Source organism: Mchenga conophoros, linkage group LG5 (assembly GCF_057382185.1).
Source record: "Mchenga conophoros isolate Kocher_MC1m ecotype Shallow Benthic linkage group LG5, M_conophoros_male_GT1.1, whole genome shotgun sequence".
NCBI lineage: Eukaryota > Metazoa > Chordata > Actinopteri > Cichliformes > Cichlidae > Mchenga > Mchenga conophoros.
In genome coordinates, this window is record NC_140530.1 from 31657513 (window position 1) to 31679768 (window position 22256).

General features: G+C 40.5%; 2 protein-coding genes and 1 non-coding gene across 5 annotated transcripts in view; 2 read left to right on the top strand and 1 right to left on the bottom strand.

The window, feature by feature from the left end:
- The first annotated feature begins 2056 nt into the window (after positions 1-2056).
- Positions 2057-2190, top strand: LOC146574881 (U4 spliceosomal RNA). Its single transcript, XR_014892595.1, has one exon. It is a non-coding gene; the product is annotated as a U4 spliceosomal RNA (small nuclear RNA).
- A 936-nt stretch (positions 2191-3126) lies between these two features.
- On the top strand, positions 3127-11067 carry LOC146574882 (uncharacterized). 2 transcript variants are annotated; one of them, XR_014892507.1, is made up of 2 exons: positions 3127-9904; positions 10155-11067. XR_014892507.1 is itself a non-coding variant. In XM_085274911.1 (2 exons), exon 2 carries the CDS (start codon positions 3833-3835, stop codon positions 8549-8551), a length of 4719 nt encoding a protein of 1572 aa, XP_085131037.1. In that variant the 5' UTR covers positions 3127-3339; positions 3590-3832; the 3' UTR covers positions 8552-11067. The 2 variants fall into 2 exon arrangements, 1 of the variants encoding a protein (XP_085131037.1); XM_085274911.1 differs by having other exon boundaries at positions 3127-3339; positions 3590-11067.
- The window catches only part of magi3b (membrane associated guanylate kinase, WW and PDZ domain containing 3b), a 124722-nt gene continuing 113524 nt past the window's right edge, over positions 11059-22256 (bottom strand). Inside the window, exons 11-22 of one of the 2 annotated variants that reach the window (XM_085274913.1) lie at positions 21890-21921; positions 21138-21303; positions 20951-21045; positions 20624-20831; positions 19678-19860; positions 19022-19207; positions 18488-18584; positions 17820-17925; positions 17403-17540; positions 15716-15854; positions 14927-15016; positions 14637-14773 (exon numbers count right to left, since the gene is read on the bottom strand). In XM_085274913.1, coding sequence (XP_085131039.1) covers positions 14967-15016; positions 15716-15854; positions 17403-17540; positions 17820-17925; positions 18488-18584; positions 19022-19207; positions 19678-19860; positions 20624-20831; positions 20951-21045; positions 21138-21303; positions 21890-21921 — 1400 coding nt within the window. In that variant the 3' untranslated portion in view covers positions 14637-14773; positions 14927-14966. Of the gene's footprint in view, positions 14774-14926; positions 15017-15715; positions 15855-17402; positions 17541-17819; positions 17926-18487; positions 18585-19021; positions 19208-19677; positions 19861-20623; positions 20832-20950; positions 21046-21137; positions 21304-21889; positions 21922-22256 lie in introns of both variants that reach the window. The other variant, XM_085274912.1, reaches the window with a different exon arrangement.

Genomic DNA, 22256 nt, shown 5'->3' on the forward strand with positions numbered 1-22256 from the left:
GGAAAACCTGCGCATACAACTTCACATTTCACACTCTGTAAACAACTCAGGTAACGTGCAAATTCTTACTGTTCAGTTTTACATGTTTAAATGTTTAGATATGCACATATAATTACAACTGATTGTACACTTCATAGTCTTTAAACAACTCACGTTTAGGCCTAATGTACAATCTTTATGTCCAGTCTTATTGTTTAAATCCTTCAAAGACATACACATGTTTTTATACATGCATGTGCATATATTGGGTATGGGTATGTGTGTATGTATATGTAGACATAATTATATGCGTATGAAATATGGATTTAATATAACGTAAAAATTGTTTCGTTTATTTTGAAATGCTTTGGAAGTATTAAAGGAAGTTCTGCTAAATTTATACGCTATATATACATGTGAGAGGTTTTTTGCAACTGGCAGCAACCCGAACTGCCTAGTCAACTGCCCAATCTGTTCCTGCAAATAGAGTAGGAGCGGTGATATCTCCAAACAGTACAAAGAGGGGAAAAGGTGAAACATAACTGTCTTGGAAAAGAAATCGGCCACCCCCTCTCTGTATCTTTAAAACCTCTTTTTTGTTTCACGGGTCCTCAAAAGGTGAAAACAGTTATTTCTAATAAATCTATATAACGGAATACGTGGTAGACATTATCTACTATAACAAAAATCCACTTTTGGGTGCGAACTTTAACTAAACAAAAATGTGAAAATAGGAAAGGCATGGCTGAAGTTGTGAAATCGGGGATTCCCTTCGTAGCACTTTATACAGTCAAAGTCTGAGTCCCTTTAAATGCTTTGGATTTTTACCATGGATACGGGCTTTGTTCAACAAGGGGACTGCGCCTCATTGCCTCATAATCTTGTCTAAATTCCAAGCTCACCAGCAAAACCGCTGACAGGGGCTGCCTCTTTTTCCACCCAAGAGTTTCCGGAGAAACCATCTAGTATCACTTAGAAACAGGACAACAAAGCGCAAGTGGCCCGTATCTGTACAGTAAAAGACTGGGGTGTTTTTAAGAAGTGCGAAAACACCAGCATATGGGATCCACTTTTTTAGTGAGGCAGCCTGCATCACTCTAAAAAGTAAACTAATGAAAGAAATTAGAGCCCCAACCCATTTGTGAGTGCAGTGATGTAAAATCAATCAAATGTAAACTATAAAAAGTATGCGGTGCACCTTATTCCCTTTTAAGGAATATTCAAAAAGTAGCATTAGTGGGTAACTGCTTTTTGTGAGACAAGCAACGTCTTGTGCTCAGGTCTCTTTTGCTATTCTTATCTCTCAGAACACCATGTTCAAGTGACTGATTAAGACACCTCCCTTCTCAGCAGCCCCCATCTGCTTCTCATCAAGTCGGATAATGTGGAGAAGAGGGTGCCAATTTTACAGCACACTGCTGAATAATTCACCTGCCTTTCTAATGTTGAGACATACCAATAAGGTGACGTGAACAGTGGCATTATCATACAGTTTAACTCCACCTTCTTTTGAAGCATCGTCTTATCTATGCCATGGCAGGTCTGTGCATGCAAGGTTCTCATTTGGAAATGCCTTTCCCCTCAGTATCACATTTTTTTAATCAATCTACAGGATTAAAATGTTCATCTCATTCATGCTAAAACAACATCCATTTTTCTGTTACTGTCATTAATGGTGACAAGAAATAATGAATCTTCATTCAGAAAAAACCCCAACAACTGATGACTGGCGGGAAAAAAGTTTTAAGGAACTAATGTCCTTCAGTGACATCTAGTGCTAAAAAGATAAACTGCGATTTAAGAAATGTGGTCGCTGTGATCCATCAAAATGTATAGTCTCAACAAGCTTAATGTCACTTTTATTAAGAGTAACTAATTAAATTATTAAGTGACAAAATAAAGTGTGTGTTGTTTATTTTTCCATTATAGGACTTGGAGGTTGTTGCTGTAACATGCAGTAAAATACAATAAAGACTTCTTTTATTAGATTTTTTTCATCTATTTTGTATCTGTAACATTTATGTTATGCTATATTGGAATCACTGTAACAACTTTTTTCAATAAAAATAAAAATAAAAGCTTTGCGCAGTGGCAGTATCGTAGCCTATGAGGTTTATCCGAGGCGCGATTATTGCTCGTTGAAAACTTTACCCAAAAATAAAAATGAAAATAATAATATTGATACTGATAAGAAAGTAATAACATATATTACCAGTAGTTACTTCACCCCTTATTGCTTGATGTTGTCAGTGACTTTGTAGTTTTCGTACACCTCCTCACATCCTCTATGGAGGCTTACTTTTATAAAAGTGCCTATAAGAGTGTCTTCATGTATACTGGAATACGAGAGGTTGTATATTGGACTTTCATAGAGAGACTAAAACGTCTGCAGATTTTAAAATGATCGTATGATTATACACCCTATATAAACGCTGAGTGTAGTTTCTGATTCCAAAGATGTCAAACCAATACTTAATTCCTGAAAGTACTATTCTTTATATTGGGCAACAGGGGACGATACTTCTGGTTTCAAAAATCTCTCCTACTGCATGGAGGTCACTGGGAAAACTGCTCTTTACTCCACTTGATCTGAGACCTCAGTAAACAAAATTACCTAATGAGTTTATGGTCACTACTTCTACTCCTACAGGCTCTAAAGAGGCTTCTTTCTGCTCTGAATTTGGTCTTTTTTAACAGGAAATTCTAGCGACTTTTTGAGTCAACGTTAAGCGGCCATTAAAGGAATGATAATGGGACTTATCAGGGCCATTTCCTGCTCTATATCAAGTATGGTTTCCTTATTATACTAACATACTTTTACTTAATCCTTTTGAGTGCACTGCTTTAGTACCTTTCCTTAATAACTTTCTTCTAAATAACTGTGATTCTAAATATTATCTTATCAGAAGAGTTCCTTGGGAATGTTCTGCTGCTTCTATGCTGAAAGTCTAGCTCCACCCTGTCTTCAACACATTCTTTCATCCCAGTACCAAAAGTAGAACACAAGATATGATGATTTTCAGCCGTTTAAAACAATTAAGTCAATTGTAAGTCATCCACTCATTGTTTAGGCTGCTCTTCCAATGGCTGAGCTGTTCTCAGAGGGGAAACTCTTAGTGTTCTGTATCACTAAAATATTATTCCCAGTACGTTGTTAGTTATTATGTGTTTTAGCGCCCTCTGTGGTCGTTTCAAGTAATGCACCGTAGAAATGGTTTGTTTTGAAACAACTTTATTGAACAGGAAGTCAGCTCAAGGAAAGCAAGCGAGCGAAAGAAAGAGAGACATATCGGCACACGGCTTATGGTGTCCTGTCGGAAAATTTACTGTCTACATCTTTGGTTTACGGTTGTATCGCCGGTATGTACTTAAAGTTAAATTACAACTTGTTTTTGTACATTATGTTGCCGCTAGCGCAGTATTTGACCGTAAAGCTAATCTCGGTGCTAAGCTAGCTATCCGCGATGTCGGAGGTCGTCTGAGATAGCCTCAGTAGTTGTTTAAAAGTTTATATAATTAGACGTATGCTGTGTATTAGTATTGCGGTGTATAAATGTATGTTATGCTACGCTTATGTATGTCTTGACTGTATTTTTTGTCTTGTTTCTAGTTTTACCCTTTTGAATGTCAGTAAACCTGTTGACAACGCCCATCGGTCTTCAGAGTGGTGATATGAGAAAGGTGTTCACGCCCTTGCATCAGACATGCACCCGTAACGGCACAGTAAAACGGCGACATCCGCACGAACAAAGATAACGCAGTCATCGCACACTAGAGTGAAGCTGACCACTACTGCGCCTGGGAGCAACACGGCATACAGCAGTGAGCCAGCAGTCGTCTAATCAACTCCAACATGTCCAGCAAGGCGTCATCCCTCAAGACCCGGTCCGAAGCTTCGTGTGCCTCCTCTACAGGTTCTGCAGCAGCCAAAGCCAGAGCAAAAGCTGAGGCAGCCAAGGCACGGCTCAGCTTCGCAGCTAAAGAAATGGATTTGAAGGTAGAAAAAGCACAAATAGAAGTAGCAAAAGCTAAAGTCGAGGCATCCATCGAATATTTACAGCATGAAAAAGATGTAGCTTCAGCCATTGCTGAAGCAGAGTCATTAGAAGCAGCTGCTGCCACACAGACAGAAACGCGCAGCAACATCTGTCCCTCAGTAACAGCAGAACGAACTAAACAGTATGTCATTGGCCAATCTACATTTGTGAGAAAAGAAAATGATGCTGCTCTTCAACAATCACAAAATGAAAATGTAACACAAAGTAAATCAGAGCTCACCTGTGATCAGCCACCAAGCCCTAAAAAGGAAAATGACCCACAAAAAATTCCAATTGGTCTAACAGATGATCCTGACTGTTGCCAAAAAACTCCAGTCATTTCCCCTTCTCCCCATGCTAATAAAAATTACAGTACCAATTGGTCAAATCAGGTGTCAGCATCTAGCTTCCATAATGCTAGGCCTTTATACAAAGAGCCTAGAGAATCAAATGTGAGTGACTTCATCAGATACTTTGCTCGTCGTGAAATAGTGGCAACAGGGCTGCTCCAGTTTAATGACAAGCCCCAAAACTTCAGAGCTTGGAAACGCTCATTTGAAAATGCTATAAGCGGGTTAGATCTAACGGCAAGTGAAGAAATGGACTTGATGTTAAAATGGCTTGGCAAGGAATCGGCTGAACATGCAGAACAACTCAGAGCCATACACATCAACAACCCAGTCAATGGCCTCAACATGATATGGGACAGACTTGAACAATGTTATGGCTCAGCTGAAGTGATCGAGGATGCACTGTTTAAAAGAATTGATGCATTCCCAAAAATCTCATCCAAAGACTTTGCAAAACTGAGAAAATTTAGTGACCTGCTCATGGAAGTGCAGTGCGCTAAAGCTGAAGGAGACCTCCCTGGTCTCGCGTTCCTAGATACAGCAAGAGGAGTAAATCCAATCATCCAAAAACTTCCCTTCTACCTGCAAGAAAGGTGGATTACGGTAGGAGCCAACTACAAACGCACAAAATGTGTCTCCTTCCCACCATTTAGTGTTCTAGTAGACTTTGTTGCACAAGAAGCTGATGCTAGAAACGACCCCAGCTTTAACCTCACACCATCACCTGATGCACCCAGACCAGACAAACTATCTTGGAGGGCAAACAGACAAAAAGAGATTTCTGTGCACAAAACTGATGTCATCTCTCGCACTAGTTCAGACACACAGAGGTTCCCAAACAAAACTGTACATGGTGAAAAGATTTGTCCAATTCACAAGAAAGCCCATCCTCTCGCTGTGTGCAGAGCATTTCGCATGAAAACACTGTTAGATAGGAAAATGTTCTTAAAAGAAAATGACTTTTGCTTCAGGTGCTGTGCTTCATCTTCACACATAGCAAAGAACTGTAAAGCCAAGGTACAGTGTTCCGAGTGCAACGATGAGAAGCACTGCACGGCTCTCCACCCAGGACCAGCTCCCTGGCTAAAAGAAACCGAACCAGCAGCAGAGCATGGCGGGGAGCCTGACACCACTGAATCAGAGGAGATCACTTCTAAATGCACTCAGGTTTGTGGTGTGAATGAAGCAGGCACTTCATGTTCTAAAATCTGTCTCGTGAATGTCTACCCAGCAGGCCACCCACATCAAGCAGTAAGGCTTTATGCCATCCATGATGAACAAAGTAACAGATCACTAGTACGTCCGGAGTTCTTCGAGTTGTTTAATGACTGCGGCCCTAGTTCCCCTTACTCGCTTAAGACATGTGCAGGTACCAAAGAGACAATGGGTAGAAGAGCTACAGGTTATGTAGTGGCAGCTTTAGATGGTTCAGTCCACATCTCACTGCCTAGCCTAATTGAGTGCAAAAATATCCCAAATGACAGAGACGAGATCCCCACACCCAGTGCAGCTAGACACCACAGCCATCTAAAGTCAGTGGCTCACCTCATTCCTGCCTTGGACTCTAACGCCCCCATACTAATGCTTCTTGGACGGGATGTCATTAGAGCTCACAAAGTCCGCAAACAGATAAGTGGCCCTAACAACGCACCCTATGCTCAAAAATTGGACCTAGGATGGGTCATAGTAGGAAACGTGTGTTTAGGTGACGTCCACAGAACTCCTGCAGTAAGGACTCTGTTCACAAATGCAACTGAAAGGGGACGTCCCACAGCATTCGAGCCATGTCCTAATGTTTTCAACATAAAAGAGAAACATTGTGGGATACAAGTTCCACTCAACTTCAGCTCCCAGCTGGCAGACAGTGCTTGTGAACCTGATCATTTAGGATGTAATGTGTTCAAACAAACCAGAAATGACAACTACATCTCACCTTCCATCCAGGACAATGCCTTCTTAAAAATAATGGAGGAAGGACTAACAAAAGACACAGATAACAGTTGGACAGCTCCTTTACCATTTAAAAATCCACACCGAAAGCTCCCTAACAACAGACCACAGGCCCTGAATCGCCTAATGTCTCTTCTTCGCACCTTTGAAAAGAAGAAAGAGATGAAGGAACATTTCATCACCTTCATGGACAAAATATTCCAAAACAAACATGCAGAGATCGCCCCTACACTAAAAGAGGATGAGGAATGTTGGTATCTGCCATTATTCGGTGTCTACCATCCCTGTAAACCCACGCAGATCAGGGTCGTCTTCGACAGCAGCGCCAAGTATGAAGGCGTATCCCTGAATGACGTTCTGTTAACAGGACCAGATTTTAATAACTCATTGCTTGGGGTCCTAATACGCTTCAGAAAAGAAGCCGTTGCCTTCACAGCAGACATCGAACAGATGTTTTACTGTTTCAACGTGCGAGAGCAAGACAGGAACTACTTACGCTTCTTGTGGTTCCGTGACAACGACATTTCCAAAGAAGTTGTGGAGTACAGAATGACGGTCCACGTCTTTGGGAACAGCCCATCGCCAGCAGTAGCCATATATGGCCTGCACCAGTCTGTCCAACGCGTCGAACCGGACTGCGATGCAGATGTGAAGCAGTTTGTCATGCGTGACTTCTACGTTGATGACGGACTCAAATCTCTACCTACTGTTGAAAAAGCCATATCTCTACTCCAAAGAACCCGAGACGCACTTGCAAACTCAAACTTAAGACTGCATAAAATAGCAGCAAACAGGAAGGAAGTACTAGAGGCATTCCCGACTCAAGATCATGCCAAAAATCTAAAAAACCTGGACTTCGAAAGTGATTCGGTGCCCATGCAGCGTAGCCTAGGTCTCCTCTGGGACCTAAGTAAAGACCGCTTCACCTTTGAAGTATCTGATGAGTCAAAACCCTTTACCAGACGAGGTGTTCTATCAACAATAAACAGTCTCTATGATCCGCTGGGTTTTGTAGCACCAGTCACCATACAGGGGAAGTCGATTCTACGCGAACTTACAGCTGAAAATGGGGACTGGGATGCTCCACTCCTTCCCGAAATGGAAGAGTCTTGGACACAGTGGAAAGACTCACTCAAAGACTTGCCTAACATGACCATTCCCAGAGCATACACAGACATTTCCCCTTCAACAGCCGTGAAAAAAGAGTTGTGTGTTTTTTCAGACGCATCTACCAAAGCCATAGCTGCAGTGGCCTATTTAAAAGTGACAGATGCAGAAGGACACAGTCAAGTAGGCTTTGTAATGGGTAAGGCTAAGCTAGCACCACGCCCAGATCAGACTATTCCAAGATTAGAGCTTAGTGCTGCCGTTTTAGCGGTTGAGCTCGCAGATCTTATCTCAGATGAACTTGACTGTAAACTAGATCACACTACTTTCTACACAGACAGTAAAGTAGTCCTAGGTTACATCTACAACGAGTCTAGAAGATTTTATGTCTATGTCAGTAATCGTGTGACTAGAATCCGCAGATCTTCTCAGCCATGCCAGTGGCACTATGTAGCTAGCAGTCAGAACCCTGCAGATCACGCCACTCGTTCTGTTCCTGCATTCCAGCTGCCGCTTAGTAACTGGCTCACCGGCCCTGACCTTTTACATCAGATTCAGAATTCTCCGAATGACTCCTATGACCTTGTAGAACCCAACATGGACACAGATGTAAGACCTCAGGTAACCGCACTCAAAACAACAGCCTCAACTAAAGAACTGGGCTCAGACAGATTCACCAAGTTTTCTACCTGGAAATCCCTCACACGTGCTCTTTCTAGACTAATACATGTCATCCACAACTTCAAATCACCACCAGGCAAAGCCAATCACTGTAATGGCTGGCATTACTGTGAAACGGGACTTACTGTGGACGAGTTAAAGCAAGCTCAGAACCTTGTCATTCGAGCAGTACAGCAGGACGTGTATGCTGAAGAAATCAAGTGTGTGCAAAAACATGGAAAACTACCCAAAACCAGTCATCTCAAAACCTTAGACCTCTATCTGGACAAAGAAGGACTCCTTAGAGTAGGTGGTCGCATCAGAGACTCAAACATTAGCCAAGGTGAGAAAAACCCTCTCATAGTTCCTGGCCACCACCATGTTGCAGCGCTTCTCATAAAGCACTACCACGAGCAGACCCAGCATCAAGGTCGCCTTTTCACAGAAGGAGCCGTTCGCTCCGCATGATGGTGGATAGTGGGCGGTAAAAGAAAAGTGAGCACAATCATCTATCATTGTGTTACCTGCAAAAGACTTCGTGCCCCTTTGAGCACACAGAAAATGTCAAACCTCCCTCCAGACCGTCTCACAACGGATCCCCCGTTCACGAATGTGGGCTTAGATGTGTTTGGTCCGTGGTTTGTGTCTTCACGACGTACAAGAGGAAGCGTCAACCAGAATAAAAGGTGGGCTGTCATATTCACTTGTTTGAGTATTAGAGCAGTTCACATTGAAGTGGTAGAGTCACTTGATACATCTAGCTTCATTAATGCATTCCGACAATTTCTGGCCGTGAGGGGACCAGTGAAAACTGTTCGCTCTGATCGAGGCACATTTTGTAAGTGCATGTAAAGAACTGAAAATCCCTTCAAACTTGGACAACACAGCTGTGCACACCTTCTTAAAAGAACATGGATGTAAATGGACTTTTAACCCACCTCATGCCTCCCATTTCAGCGGAGCATGGGAGAGAATGATAGGTTTAGCACGGAGAATATTGGACTCTATGTTTTTTCAGCTTAAGACCACTAAACTCACTCATGAGGTTCTCGTCACCTTCATGGCAGAGGTGGCTGCTATCATAAACTGTAGACCCCTCGTCCCGGTTTCATCAGACCCAAGTGACCCCTTTATCTTGACTCCAGCTGTTCTCCTGACTCAAAAGGTAGCACCCCTTCAGGCTCCAGCTGAAAAATTCACAGCATCAGACCTCTACAAACATCAGTGGCGCCAGGTTCAGCACCTGTCGAACATCTTCTGGGACAAATGGAGGAAAGAGTTTCTCCCTACCCTACAGCCACGCCGCAAATGGCAGTCTAGCCAGCCTAACGTGAGCTTAGGAAGTGTTGTGGTACTCAAAGACAGTTGAGTGCCAAGAAATGAGTGGCCTCTTGGTCTCATAACTAAGGTGTTCCCAAGTAAAGATGGTAAAATACGTACCGTGGAAATTAAGGTAGTTAAATCAGATGGTACAAAGGTGTTGACCAGACCTATCTCAGAGATCGTACCCTTGGTGCCTTCTTAACGTGTTGTTTTCTTCAACGTTTAATCGTGGCGTTATTCACGCCAGGCGGGGAGTGTTCTGTATCACTAAAATATTATTCCCAGTACGTTGTTAGTTATTATGTGTTTTAGCGCCCTCTGTGGTCGTTTCAAGTAATGCACCGTAGAAATGGTTTGTTTTGAAACAACTTTATTGAACAGGAAGTCAGCTCAAGGAAAGCAAGCGAGCGAAAGAAAGAGAGACATATCGGCACACGGCTTATGGTGTCCTGTCGGAAAATTTACTGTCTACATCTTTGGTTTACGGTTGTATCGCCGGTATGTACTTAAAGTTAAATTACAACTTGTTTTTGTACATTATGTTGCCGCTAGCGCAGTATTTGACCGTAAAGCTAATCTCGGTGCTAAGCTAGCTATCCGCGATGTCGGAGGTCGTCTGAGATAGCCTCAGTAGTTGTTTAAAAGTTTATATAATTAGACGTATGCTGTGTATTAGTATTGCGGTGTATAAATGTATGTTATGCTACGCTTATGTATGTCTTGACTGTATTTTTTGTCTTGTTTCTAGTTTTACCCTTTTGAATGTCAGTAAACCTGTTGACAACGCCCATCGGTCTTCAGAGTGGTGATATGAGAAAGGTGTTCACGCCCTTGCATCAGACATGCAACCGTAACGGCACACTTAGCATGATTGAGATGCAGAGGTTCAGTACTTTACACACAGTTTTAACAGTTAAAACACCCTTAAGAGCTCAGCTGAAGCTTGTATATGAACAACTGTAAATGCATGTAGTGAAAACCTTAGGCATTACTCTCTAACTGAATGAATTTGACACAAAATACTCAGAAAAAAGGCACTGTTAAGCCTTGCTTAGATTTTTTTTTGAAATAGATATTTGATCTGTGATTCTTTGGAATTAGCCCAACTTTAAATTACTGCTTGAAGAATCTAGTACAAGTAACTTCTTAGGCCAAGCATGTACTTCTTTTACAACTTTGAATTTGCAGTTAAATCTTTTCGAAGCACTTGTAATACATTATGAGCCTTCTACTGAAGTGTTTCAGCTTTGTGTAAAATGCATGGTAGGACACCTAACCACATTTAGATCTTATCATTTATTCCTTTCATGGTGCCTAAAATTTATAGAGGATTCAAAACCGCTCTTAGGGTTTCACTGGGGCTCTGAGCAGATTCGCATTCTCATTCTAAATATGTTCACATGAGACACGATGGCTTTGGAAATATATACAGCTTCTCTTGTAATTGAAAAACTATAGCTCAGTCAGTTACCATAACAACTGGAAATCTGCCATAGTAACAGTAGCATATTCTTCTGCATCATATATGCAACAAATTACTTAGATGTCAAAAGTGTGACACTTGAATTGTTATTTGCTTTACATTTATACAGATAAGATGATGACGATCATTTTATGTGCATCTCAGTTTCAATACAACAAATCCAGAAACATGTTTTCAGCAAAACTTTATTTTTCAGTGCATGAACAGAATACCATATCAAGGTCATTGCCTATCCTTTTCAATCCATTTTTAAATATTTTTCTCTTTTTTTACATAAAAAAATAATGGAGCGATTTAATATACCTCTATTTTTTTTCTCCCCAAAAGAGCACTCGGCAAGTATTTATAAAGGTGCTGTACAATGTACAAACATTTACATCTACTGTTCCTACAGAATGTAGAAGATACCACAAGGATTGTGTTTTTCTTTTTTCTTTTTTTTTCTAATGAAGCAATGCAAGGCCACAGTATGATGCAGAGATGTCAAACAAAATTGTTCAAATGAAAGCATAAAGCTGTACTACAGTGCAGGGGACATACAATAAAAGAGGATATTATCTGATTCTGAACCAGAGTGAACTTTTTTCAGCACTCGGGGTTGGATTTACTCATTCAACCAACCAAACTATTGCACAAAAGCCTACCACTGATTGGCTCAAAGTACATCCTCTAGGGATTTGTAACCTGAAAACTCCTTTATACAATCACAGACTTCAACCACCATTCAGCTCTCATTGATAACGACTTTATCACACATTTGCTACAATTCAGTTTTCCCTGAGCTCATCTGAATGTGTTTATTTCAAAGTTGTATTTGCAAGTATGTTGAGTATATTTGCGTATCACTTCAAAAATCCTTTAAAGCGGACCTATTATGCTTTTCTTCATTTTCTGTCTGGCACAAACCTCAAATAATGAGGTCATTGTACACACAAGCAATCCAAGTGAGCCAAAAGCTCAGACTGCTCTAAATGGTTTGTTATTTTTAGACAGTTTTTTATTTGAAAGAATGCTAAAGACACACAGCAGCCCCTCCCACCTGCTGTTTCTGTTTGCCAATAAGAAAAAAAATTGGCATAAAGGTAAGGGCCAAGGAACTAAAACACATTTTTCCAGACAGAGAATGACCTGAATGCTACACAGCGGCCCAATATAACTTAAACGAGTATTATTATTAGGCAAATAGGCAAAGCGACTCTTATGGTGTCCAAGTATAAAAGTATGGAGCTATAAATCAGCATAATATGTCCTCTTTAAAGTAACAGTGAAATCTGACTATCTTATTTTTATAGACTGCACATTATAAAACTACACTGGTCTTCTCTGTGCTATTGGCTCCCTTTAATATGTAAGGTGGAGAGTTTTCTGTATACATGCCTTATTTCAGCAGCTTGTTCGGTATCTTAGTAAACCACATCATTCTCTGGCCTCTTTCATCCTTCAAGCTACCCTGGCACATAATCACACAGCAGTACCTACAATATAAACCCTCATTTATCTTTTCATCAACAAGCACATGTAAAACAACCAGAGACATGATTCAGAACTTGCACAGCATTACATAAATTGCCATTTCCCCCTTTAACAGTGATCATTTCAAAAAACCAAAAAAAAAAACCCCATTAAATAAAAAAAAAAAAAAAAAAACAATAATAAATGCAATGTTTTGGTAGCAAGTATACATCACAAATTAAATACAACTCATGGTCAATCTGTTTTGCTACAAGGGCAGATGCGGTGCAATGGAATTAATAGATAGAATTTCCAAAACACACATTCAAATATATATATATATATACATATATATTATATTTCACAATGAGACACTTTGAGCAATTTTAAACATTTGGTACAGCAGTTTGCACGTTACATCTATACATTTCATGAACTACAAATTTCATTGGTAATTCCTACCACTGAAGTACATTGGAAATAAGGTGAAAGCTCAAATAACATGGGACAAATTTCTGAAAGTCTTTATCAAAATGCGGAATGGCTTGGTACAGCTACATATACATATATTCATCTATTACCTCAATAAATTACACACTGGTTAGTTATCATACACATGGTAAACAAGATCTCAAACCACAAGTTTCTGGTCTTTTAAATGATACTGTCTGTATGAAGGTGTGTCATGACTATAGCCATAGAACAGTCTAGATTACCCAGTAACACTTGCTGTATTTGCCTGGTGATCAGAATGAAAATTATAAATACGAAATGGGTTCATCCTCAGCGATGTACAGAACGCGTGCAGTAAAACAAACAGAAGGACCGACTGCATGCAGTTGAGCAAACTGATAAGAAGAATACAGTTGAAATACTCAACAATGACACTGAGAGCAAAATTAAACCCTAGATGAGTCACACTGTATATTCTACAGACGAGAGGCGAGGGCCTTTCTCTTTTCTTTGCATATGGGTCATTGCATTGTAATGGGTGAAGCGCTGTTTGTAGTCGTCGTTCCACAGGAGGCTCGCGGGATTGGCACATATTCACATTTCTGAATGTCTGGTCTGACAAGGCCCCGAGCATGTCCTATATGCTGAAGTCCCACGTCAAAGATGCTAAAGCAGCAGACAAGGCGGAGGGGAGCTGCTACATGCCACATGTGATGTCACAGGGCTCCCACAATACAAATCTGGCCACAGTCTAAAATGGATAAATGTGGCACCATGTTGCACTTCTCTGTTTTATGGAAGAACTCAGAAAAATAATCCACTGAGGATACTGTAAAATATTCAATGGCACAGCTCACGTCCTTGTGATTCAATATTCCATCACAAAGGGTCACGGAGGACTTCTGCCTCAGAGAGGATTTTGGCTGAGCTGGGCGTTTTCCAAGGGCCAGGGCTAATAGGTCCCTTCAGGGTTTGTAGGGCTCCTGGAATGCTGTTTACAGAGGCCACAAAGTTGTCCTTTAAGCTGTCTTTGGATTTAGAAAATGTGTCTTCTCTTCCTTTTATATCTCTTGGTGAATTCACAGAACCTTTCCTACGCCATACATTTTTAAAAGACAGCGGTGATTCTCTTTTGCTAATAGTCTCTTTACTCGTAGTCCTGTTTTCTGTAAGTTTACCCTTGGCATCAACATCTCTTTGCCCTGAGTCTTTACCTGTACCTTTCTCGCTCTCTCTTAGTGTACTAGAAAATGTCCTGTGGCGGTGAGATTCCCCAATCGACCTTCTTTTATAACTTTCTTTCTCATGCAGAGACTTGGTCCTTTCTCTTCTCCCTTCCATCTCCCATCCTTGAGGGTATTTTCCAATCTCAAAATTCCCCCCTTTTCCATTTTTCTTTTCATGACTTAAGCTTTCTCTACTGGATGAACCCTTTAATCTCTGCTGAAGGCCTTGTTGATTCTCGGTGCGTTGCAGGGCTGATATCCCTTGCTGTCCAACGTGAGCGGACTTCCCAGGACTGGCAGATTGCGTTTTTGTCTGTGTGATAGGCACCCTTTTTCTGTTCATTGTTGCTTCCTGTGCCTGACTCTCAGTCTTTTTGGGACTGTGTAGTTGCTCTTTGGCTTTAGGAAAAGATTCCTCTGTTTTCTTTGGGCTGCTTAGCTCTCTGGAGTCGTTCGTGGGCCTGGTCCTCTTGTAGAACTTCACATGCTCATTGGAGGTGGGAAGGAGCCCTTCTCCCTCCGTGTCCGCCCACTCAACACTTTCCTCCACTGAGCTTAAACCCCCGCTGCTGCGGGATTTGCGGCCTTGTGGAGAAAGTGTGCTCCAGCTGCGAGAATGCGTCAGTTTGCTGGAGAAAGGAGAGGAAACAAAGGTGGAAGCCCCGGTGGGATATGGAGAGGAAAGGGGTGATGTGTCAGAGAAAACTTCTCCAAAATAGCTTGTGGGTGAAATGACTTTTTGATCATGTCGACCTGCAAGAGCAGCACAAATTTGACATGAGACCATAGGTATGCAAGGATAATAAATATGGCACACAAAATACTTAAATTCAGAATAACAGGGAAAGTAAATAAGATTATATTATATAGAGGTAAAGGTGGGAAAGCATGTGGGAAAAAAATTACCAAGGTAAAAGAGAAGAGCCCAGTAAAAGCAGTGAAGGTGTTAGTGTTGGTGCTCAGTGTAATAGCACACAGTAGAGGAAGCTGTATTACCTGCATCAGGGGAAAGAGAAGAAACACCAAAGGAAGCAGACAGTTAAAGAGTTAATGACTAAATAAAAACAAAACAAAAAAACACACACAGCAAAGAAAGCACATTGAAATCAATGAGGGCTTAACTACAAAACAGGCTCCATCAACTAACAAATGGATGCAGTAATTATCATTAGGTGGATTTATTGTTTGTGCATGTATTTAACTACTGGCAGTGTTCCTTCCTTGTAAAATGGGAAATAGCAGCTAAACTCTTTAGGAAATAAAACAATTTAGTTTCTATCTAAAACTTCATGTAAATATTAAAAAAATATTAAAGGAACAGGCTGACTTTGGCATACCAGTTTCATAACAAAGCTAAATACAGTATCAAGCTACAGCCAGCAGACGGAAAGTTTAGATAAGCATTAAAATTGGAATGATGGGGAAAGAGCTGTCTTTGCACTGCAAAGGAAAAGGTCAAAATAACACCCACACCCTTACACACACACACACGCACACACACACGTACGTCTACAATTATGTCTATTTGTAAATGTCATTGAGCCACTGGCAACCACATGCTTTTGTTTCCAGTTATTCTGCATTGTTAAATCCACCCCCAAAAATTCTAACCTGAGTGATAATACAACATTTCCAAGCACAAACTTTGCCCATATCAAACGCAACGCACTGAATAGTTTCAAATGATGTACTCACTCGCATCTTGAGCAAGACCTGCCCCAGGTCTCAGCAGCAGTACCACTTTGTTTCCTCCGGCCTGGATCAAATCAATAGCCCGTGTATGGGAAATGCCACGAGCCGGCTCCCCGTTAATCTCCACTATCTCATCTCCAACCTGTCGGTAATTCAGAAAATTCAATTGTAATACTAAAATATACCTATGAACACTTTGCATCTTTTGCCAGTCAAATTCACTGAAACACTTGCTGAAACACAAAATTAAAGTTTTATGCCATGCACACATGCATACACTCCCTTTCTCACATACACACATCTGCCTACACACACACACACACACACACACACACACACACACACACACACACACACACACACACACACACACACAGAGTTTTGTAATACCCTGGAGGTACCTGCTATTATCGGAGATGACAAAATAACTCAGGATAAAGCTTGTAAACATGTCAGTTTGATAGACTCTAATCAGATAGAGTGAACAAGCCTGTTTGTGCAGCAGGCCGGGATTTAGATTCAAAGACAAAAATTTGCAAGGAAACCTCAACACAACCCTTTGACTTTTACAGTGTGGGAGCATTGTCTTTGTCGGGAAGAAATGATAGCAACAAAGTGATGAGAAAATAACCACTGTGTGATCCCTTTGTATCAGAAAGTCATTCTTTCTACAAAGGACCTTGGACCAACTCTCACACTGACTCCCTCACTAGAAGAAAAGAGCTATTGTTTCTCATCAGAATATGTTCTCAGATGACCCTTTCAATGATCTTTCCACCGATGGGAAATCAGCTTTTTCATTATTTCAAAGGTACATGTGTGCATTGCTTTCACGGAGAAGCAGAGATCACCGAATGAGAAAAGAAGCTTGTTTTAAATAATAAAAATGCAGTAGTTGCTACACAGTGCAGAGAACTCGGTTTCATCCTCAGACAGGCAAAGTCGTGCCCACAGATCACAGTCTGGCAGGCCTAGGATTGATTTCCACTAGGGAACTTTGCTCCATTCTCTTCCTGTAATAATAATGTGATAGTATCATCCCCATGGGAAAATTCAAATTTTGCTGAACCTCCACCATATGAAGAGAAAATACAGGGTCAATTGCTTTGTGACCTTCCTGTTAACAGCCACAAACTTAAAAAACGGATGCTTGCTGAGATGGATGGGTAGACTGGTGGAGACATACACAGTACACAAATGATGATGAACACGAATAAAAAAAACGTCAAAGAACTAAACCAAAATCGTCTTTATCGCTTCGCTGTTTGCTGCGTGGAATTCCATTTTACAATGAAAGCAACAAAACGCTGCACAGATCACAGCAGAAAACATTGCATGCCCTACAACACTGCAAGTGGCACTTGTTGAAACACAATTCATTAGTTTAATCTCAGTCAACGCGAGGCGACACAAATTATATTTTGATTTACGACTCTCCTTCACAAACTAAATGTGCAACACTACATTTCTGCAAAGGAATGCTTTCTATAATAGCATGTCATGCTGCATGTAGCAATGGTGAGGATAATAACATGAGCTCCAAAACAATACACTGATTGCACTGCATCGTGTTTTATGATTTTTTTTTTCCCCCATTAGTTTTTGTTTGTAATTTCTTGTCAGCTGTGTGATAGTGATATCAACCTCTCAGAAGTGTCCATTTAAACGTTGCAATAAAAGGAGCACTCACATGGATTCTTCCGTCTTGCTGAGCAGGCCCATCTTCTGCAAGTCTCAAGATGTACAAGCCCATGTTATACTCTGTGCCCCCTCGCAGACTGAAACCAAAGCCCCTGGGCCCTCTCTCTAACTCCACTGTCAGACAACCCTGCAGCATGAAGACAACACTCATTTTTAGACATATACAAGTGTACTAACATACATCTTTTGCTGTGAAATCAGTGATACCTCATTAGGAGAATCAGAGAATATTAGAGATGCTATAGTTTATTCTTTGACCATAATGACTTGAAAATTACGTAAAAAGAATCAGTATTATAAGTGCATGAACTTTATAAACCTGTGAAAGATGGTGTAAGCACAAAAAATAACCTCTTCTGATAGTTTCTAAGACAAGAAAGGAAGAAAAAAAGGGGATGGCTCTTACCTGGTTGGGCCCTGTCACACACAGCGTCCCCGTCTCACCAAGTGAAAGAGTTTTGTGGTCAGACCAGTTGACTCCTTCCTTTCTCTCCTCCATGTCCAGGTTATAACTAGAACAAACAGCATATGCACTTAATTCCTTCAGCGATACTTGTAAACAGAAGGCCTCAGGCCAACAAATGAAAACGCTTTTATGAAAAACAAAGTGAAATTTAATGCTGAATGTTAAATAGGAAAGGCCTGCGCGTACTCGCACGACACCTCTTATCATCTTACACACGTTTATGTTTATTACACCGGTGTCTTTATAGTTTCTCTGGCTTTTTACTCTGAGGGTATGACAACCTCATTGCCACGTACACGATTTATTTCATGCTCAGTAGTTATTGTGGTGAGACTTTTACTGGAGGTTTATAAGAATTCATTAAGGTTTTTAGTAATTAAAAAATAGCATCACCATAACCATAATTGAATTTATTTTCAATTTAAGAGCTTTTTGCTGCCTCCTCGGTCTACACTTTCTCAGCATTACATAATACAACTTTCTTATACTTTTGAGTTTTTAGCATAACTTAAAAAAAATCAAACACTTGCAAGAAAACTTACTAACGCTAAACATGCATGAAGAATTATGCAGTTTCTCAGCTTTCTTTTGTGGGATTAAATCCTTACCGCTCATCCTGTAGTGCTGATCTTTGCCCCATGGCTCTGTGCTGAAGAGCTGGACTTTGTTTTGCTGAACTCGCTCCAGATGGAGGGCCCTTGTACTCTAAAATACATTTTAACAACATATTAGAATCAGTATATTATAATATTAATAATGAAAACTCCCACTGGTAAAAAAGCAGACATACAGAATTCTTCTAAAATGATTAATGCTCATTTTAAGCTAAAGGTTTTGCATTTATTTCCCTTTAACAACCCTCAATGAAGCCTTAAAATATCCTAGTAAAGGGATTCTCAGGTATTTTGCTTTATTTTTATTCATACAATCATTTCGGTGAAGAAGGGGTCTAATTTTTCAGTTTCTAACTATCTCAGTTTGAAACTGAATTTTTAATATGGATAATAAAATATTTATATCTTATGAAGGCTCGATTTAATTGATTACCTGGCTGCAAAACTAATGTCCCACTAAAAGGCCACTTTGAACTGAACAGACCCACTAACTACTCTAATAAATGCACCATCCTCAGAAATATTCACCATCCTCGGGAACCACAGTAAGGGTGACGACATTGCCGGCTTCCTTGATAAGCTGGACGATGTCATTATGAGAGAGCTCGATGATGGAGCGTCCATTGACTGCTGAGATACGATCCCCGACGTGCAGCAGGCCACAGCGGTCAGTGGGACTGCCCCCAATGATACGGCCAATTTTGTGTGGGATAACTGAAATGGCAGTAATAAAGACATATGAGGCCCGGTCAGAGTGACCGTTAGGAAGCTGCCTTTTACTGTCTGTTTACTGTCTTTTTTCAACACAATGGCAGTAAGAAGGGTCCCACAATTACTTAGTTTTGTCAGGGTTTGATTCAATCTACAAAAAAGTCTTTCAATTTTCCAAAAAATACTCTTGAGGCCAGAAGCTAGCCATTTTCTGGATATATTTGTAATAAAAATAATAATAATAATAATAATAATAATAATAATAATAATAATAATAATAATAATAATAATTACAGACCTATCATTTTTTGTATATGTTACCAACAAGTGTATTAAGAGGCTGTTGAATGGGTTAGTTAAATGTACATGCTTATCAACTTCTTCAGCCTAAGTAAGGCATATGCAGAAATATGCTACAATGTTTGATTTAATTGAATTACGAGAACTGAGCTGACTGAAAAGACTGAACTCACCTCCATGTGGAGGTTTGCTCTTGGACGTGAGGATCACAAAGCCAAAGCCTTCAGTTTCCTTGCGGTGGAGTGTGATGTCAAAAGACTCGTGGTCCAGCGCACTCGGCATCGGTAGGCGAGGTAGTTTGGGAGAACCATTCACCAGCACCGGCGCCATTTCCTGAGGATCTTCATCTGTCACATCTGATATGAAAGGATACAGATGCTAATGCATTTCTGTCTTGAACAATTCTTTTTAAAATTTGAGTGTTGAGGTGTGTATCCTTGAGGAATCTGAGACGATTTGAACTGTCTTGTCTTTGAGCTATATGGTCTACAGGTCTACAAAACATGGATGATGATTGTGCTGGACAGTGTCTATCTTGGTAACAGGATAAATGTTTTGTGTAACTCAACTAATCCCAAATATCCAAAATGTTACTTGGAGTAAATGAAAATGCATAGCAAGTGCAGAGACACATTCTGTTTCCTAGTGCTCTTTTCTTTGACCTGCTACACCTCATGCAACTCAGTTTAAATGCATGCATTCATTATTAACATGTTGTTACTGTTTATTTTTGATGATTTGCTGGTTCAGCAGTCTTAGTCTGGAGTAGCTGTACTTCAGAAGCAGAGCTCGTCATCTACTAATCGGTTGGTGGTTTGATTCCTGCCTGCTCCTAGTCTGCATGGCATGCGTAAGATATTAATAATAAACCAAATTTGAAATGTCTCCCTCACTTTTTATGGTGACATTGGTACATTTGGACCCAGTATTAGGTTTTTACACTGTGTAGTATGTGTGTATGTGTTGGACTACTACCTATAAAACAAACTTGGGCACATTAAAGTTTTACTCTAATCCAATCTGATAAATTAAAAAATCTAGTGCAATAAAGCTCCTGAATGTACTTTTAATTACAAAAAGTTGACAAACATGCCAGGTTTTGCTTGGCTTGTTACTCACCTCTGTAGATCACCTTCCTACGAACAGTCAGCATAACTTGGCCATTTCGGGCAGCGTTGGTCATCAGATCCAAAACCTGCTTGTGCGAACGACCCTTGACCATCACGCCATCGATGCCAATAAGTTCGTCTCCAGCTCTGAGACGCCCGTCCTTCTCTGCAGCTCCATTAGGCACAATGGCACCAATGTACACCTGGGGAAATACATTCTGATATGGGGTTAATAACAGACCCTGACCACTGGGTCAGTGTCTAATAAATACATAAAATTGTATAATTTTAACCAGAAATTAAAATATACTTTCAAGACACTCATTTATACACTTACTGGCTGTTGTGGCCCTTCTCCTCCCAGAACACGGAAGCCAAAGCCTGTTTCAATGTCCCGCTTCAGAAAAACATCTATATCTTTGGCGTGAGGCTCTGTGGGCATAATTTTCCTAGTGTTTAAAGCTGGCCAGAACGACAAAAGGTTTACAAAATTATATGAACAAGTGATGCTGGCCTAAACTTACGTCTGCTCTCCAAAAGAGCTTTGGACTTCAAGTATATCTCTGTAGCATCTCGTTTGGGAGAATCGGCAGAGCGCAGGGTGCTTGTGTTGGAGTGGTAAGGCAAGGCCTGAGGTGCCGAGTCTGTGACAATGTCCAGAGTTTCTGTACTGGCCGTCATTTCCTGTCTCTGACAGACACATGTTGCTTCATGTTTTCAAAAAATAAAACCATTTATGTAGAATATGGCTCATTATCAAAAGCTAGTGGATGAGCATCTAACGGTGATGGATTACAAAAGCAATAAAGGTCACTTTTTATGAAAACATCAAGCAGTTTCACTTTACTTACTTCCTATTGTTTTAAATTCTAAGCAAAGGGATTTGGATACAATATGTTTTAAAAAGTAAAGATTTCCCCAAAGGCTATGACAGGCCTCTTCAGGCAGAAAGGGCAAGTTTCTTATCTAAAACTGTTGCATTAATAATACCACGATATCTACAGAGGCTCATCCATGCTTCATTACCATTGCAGTCCCCTGACAATAGCCGTAAGACTACGAATACAGAAAGGAAGTAATTAAGATTGTTTTTCAGAGCAAACAAAAGAAGGCGCCCAGAAACATAATCAATATTCAAATTTATTGCTATCATTTAATTCAATTCAACAGAAGCTGGTTAGGCTGAAGGACAAAACGCTTTGAAATCAAATTGAGGGATATATCCCCCGTGGGGAAACGATAATGAAGAAATAGACAAAGATAAGATTTTACTCACAGGCTTCAGACTCTTCACAGGCGATGTTTGACCTATGGAGAGACACAGACAGACAACAGAAACGTATTAGGAAATGAAAACAAGATTTGGAACAAGAGTCACTGAGTCACTGTCCACCAGATGGCAGTGACTCTCCGACAGAGAGAGCGAGCATAAAAATAAACCAGTGCTGCTCTAAACTCGAGAGCTGTGCTCACTAAAGAATCATCCATTAGGGAAAATACATTCATGTGCGTTTAAAGATACATAAGAAATATCAAGATACTACACGTGCTGAAGAGGTGACAAATCAACTGTAAGAGAGTGGGTGAGGGCATTAGAGATTCATGCATATAATTCACTGACTGAAGATTCCCTTCCTGCTCTC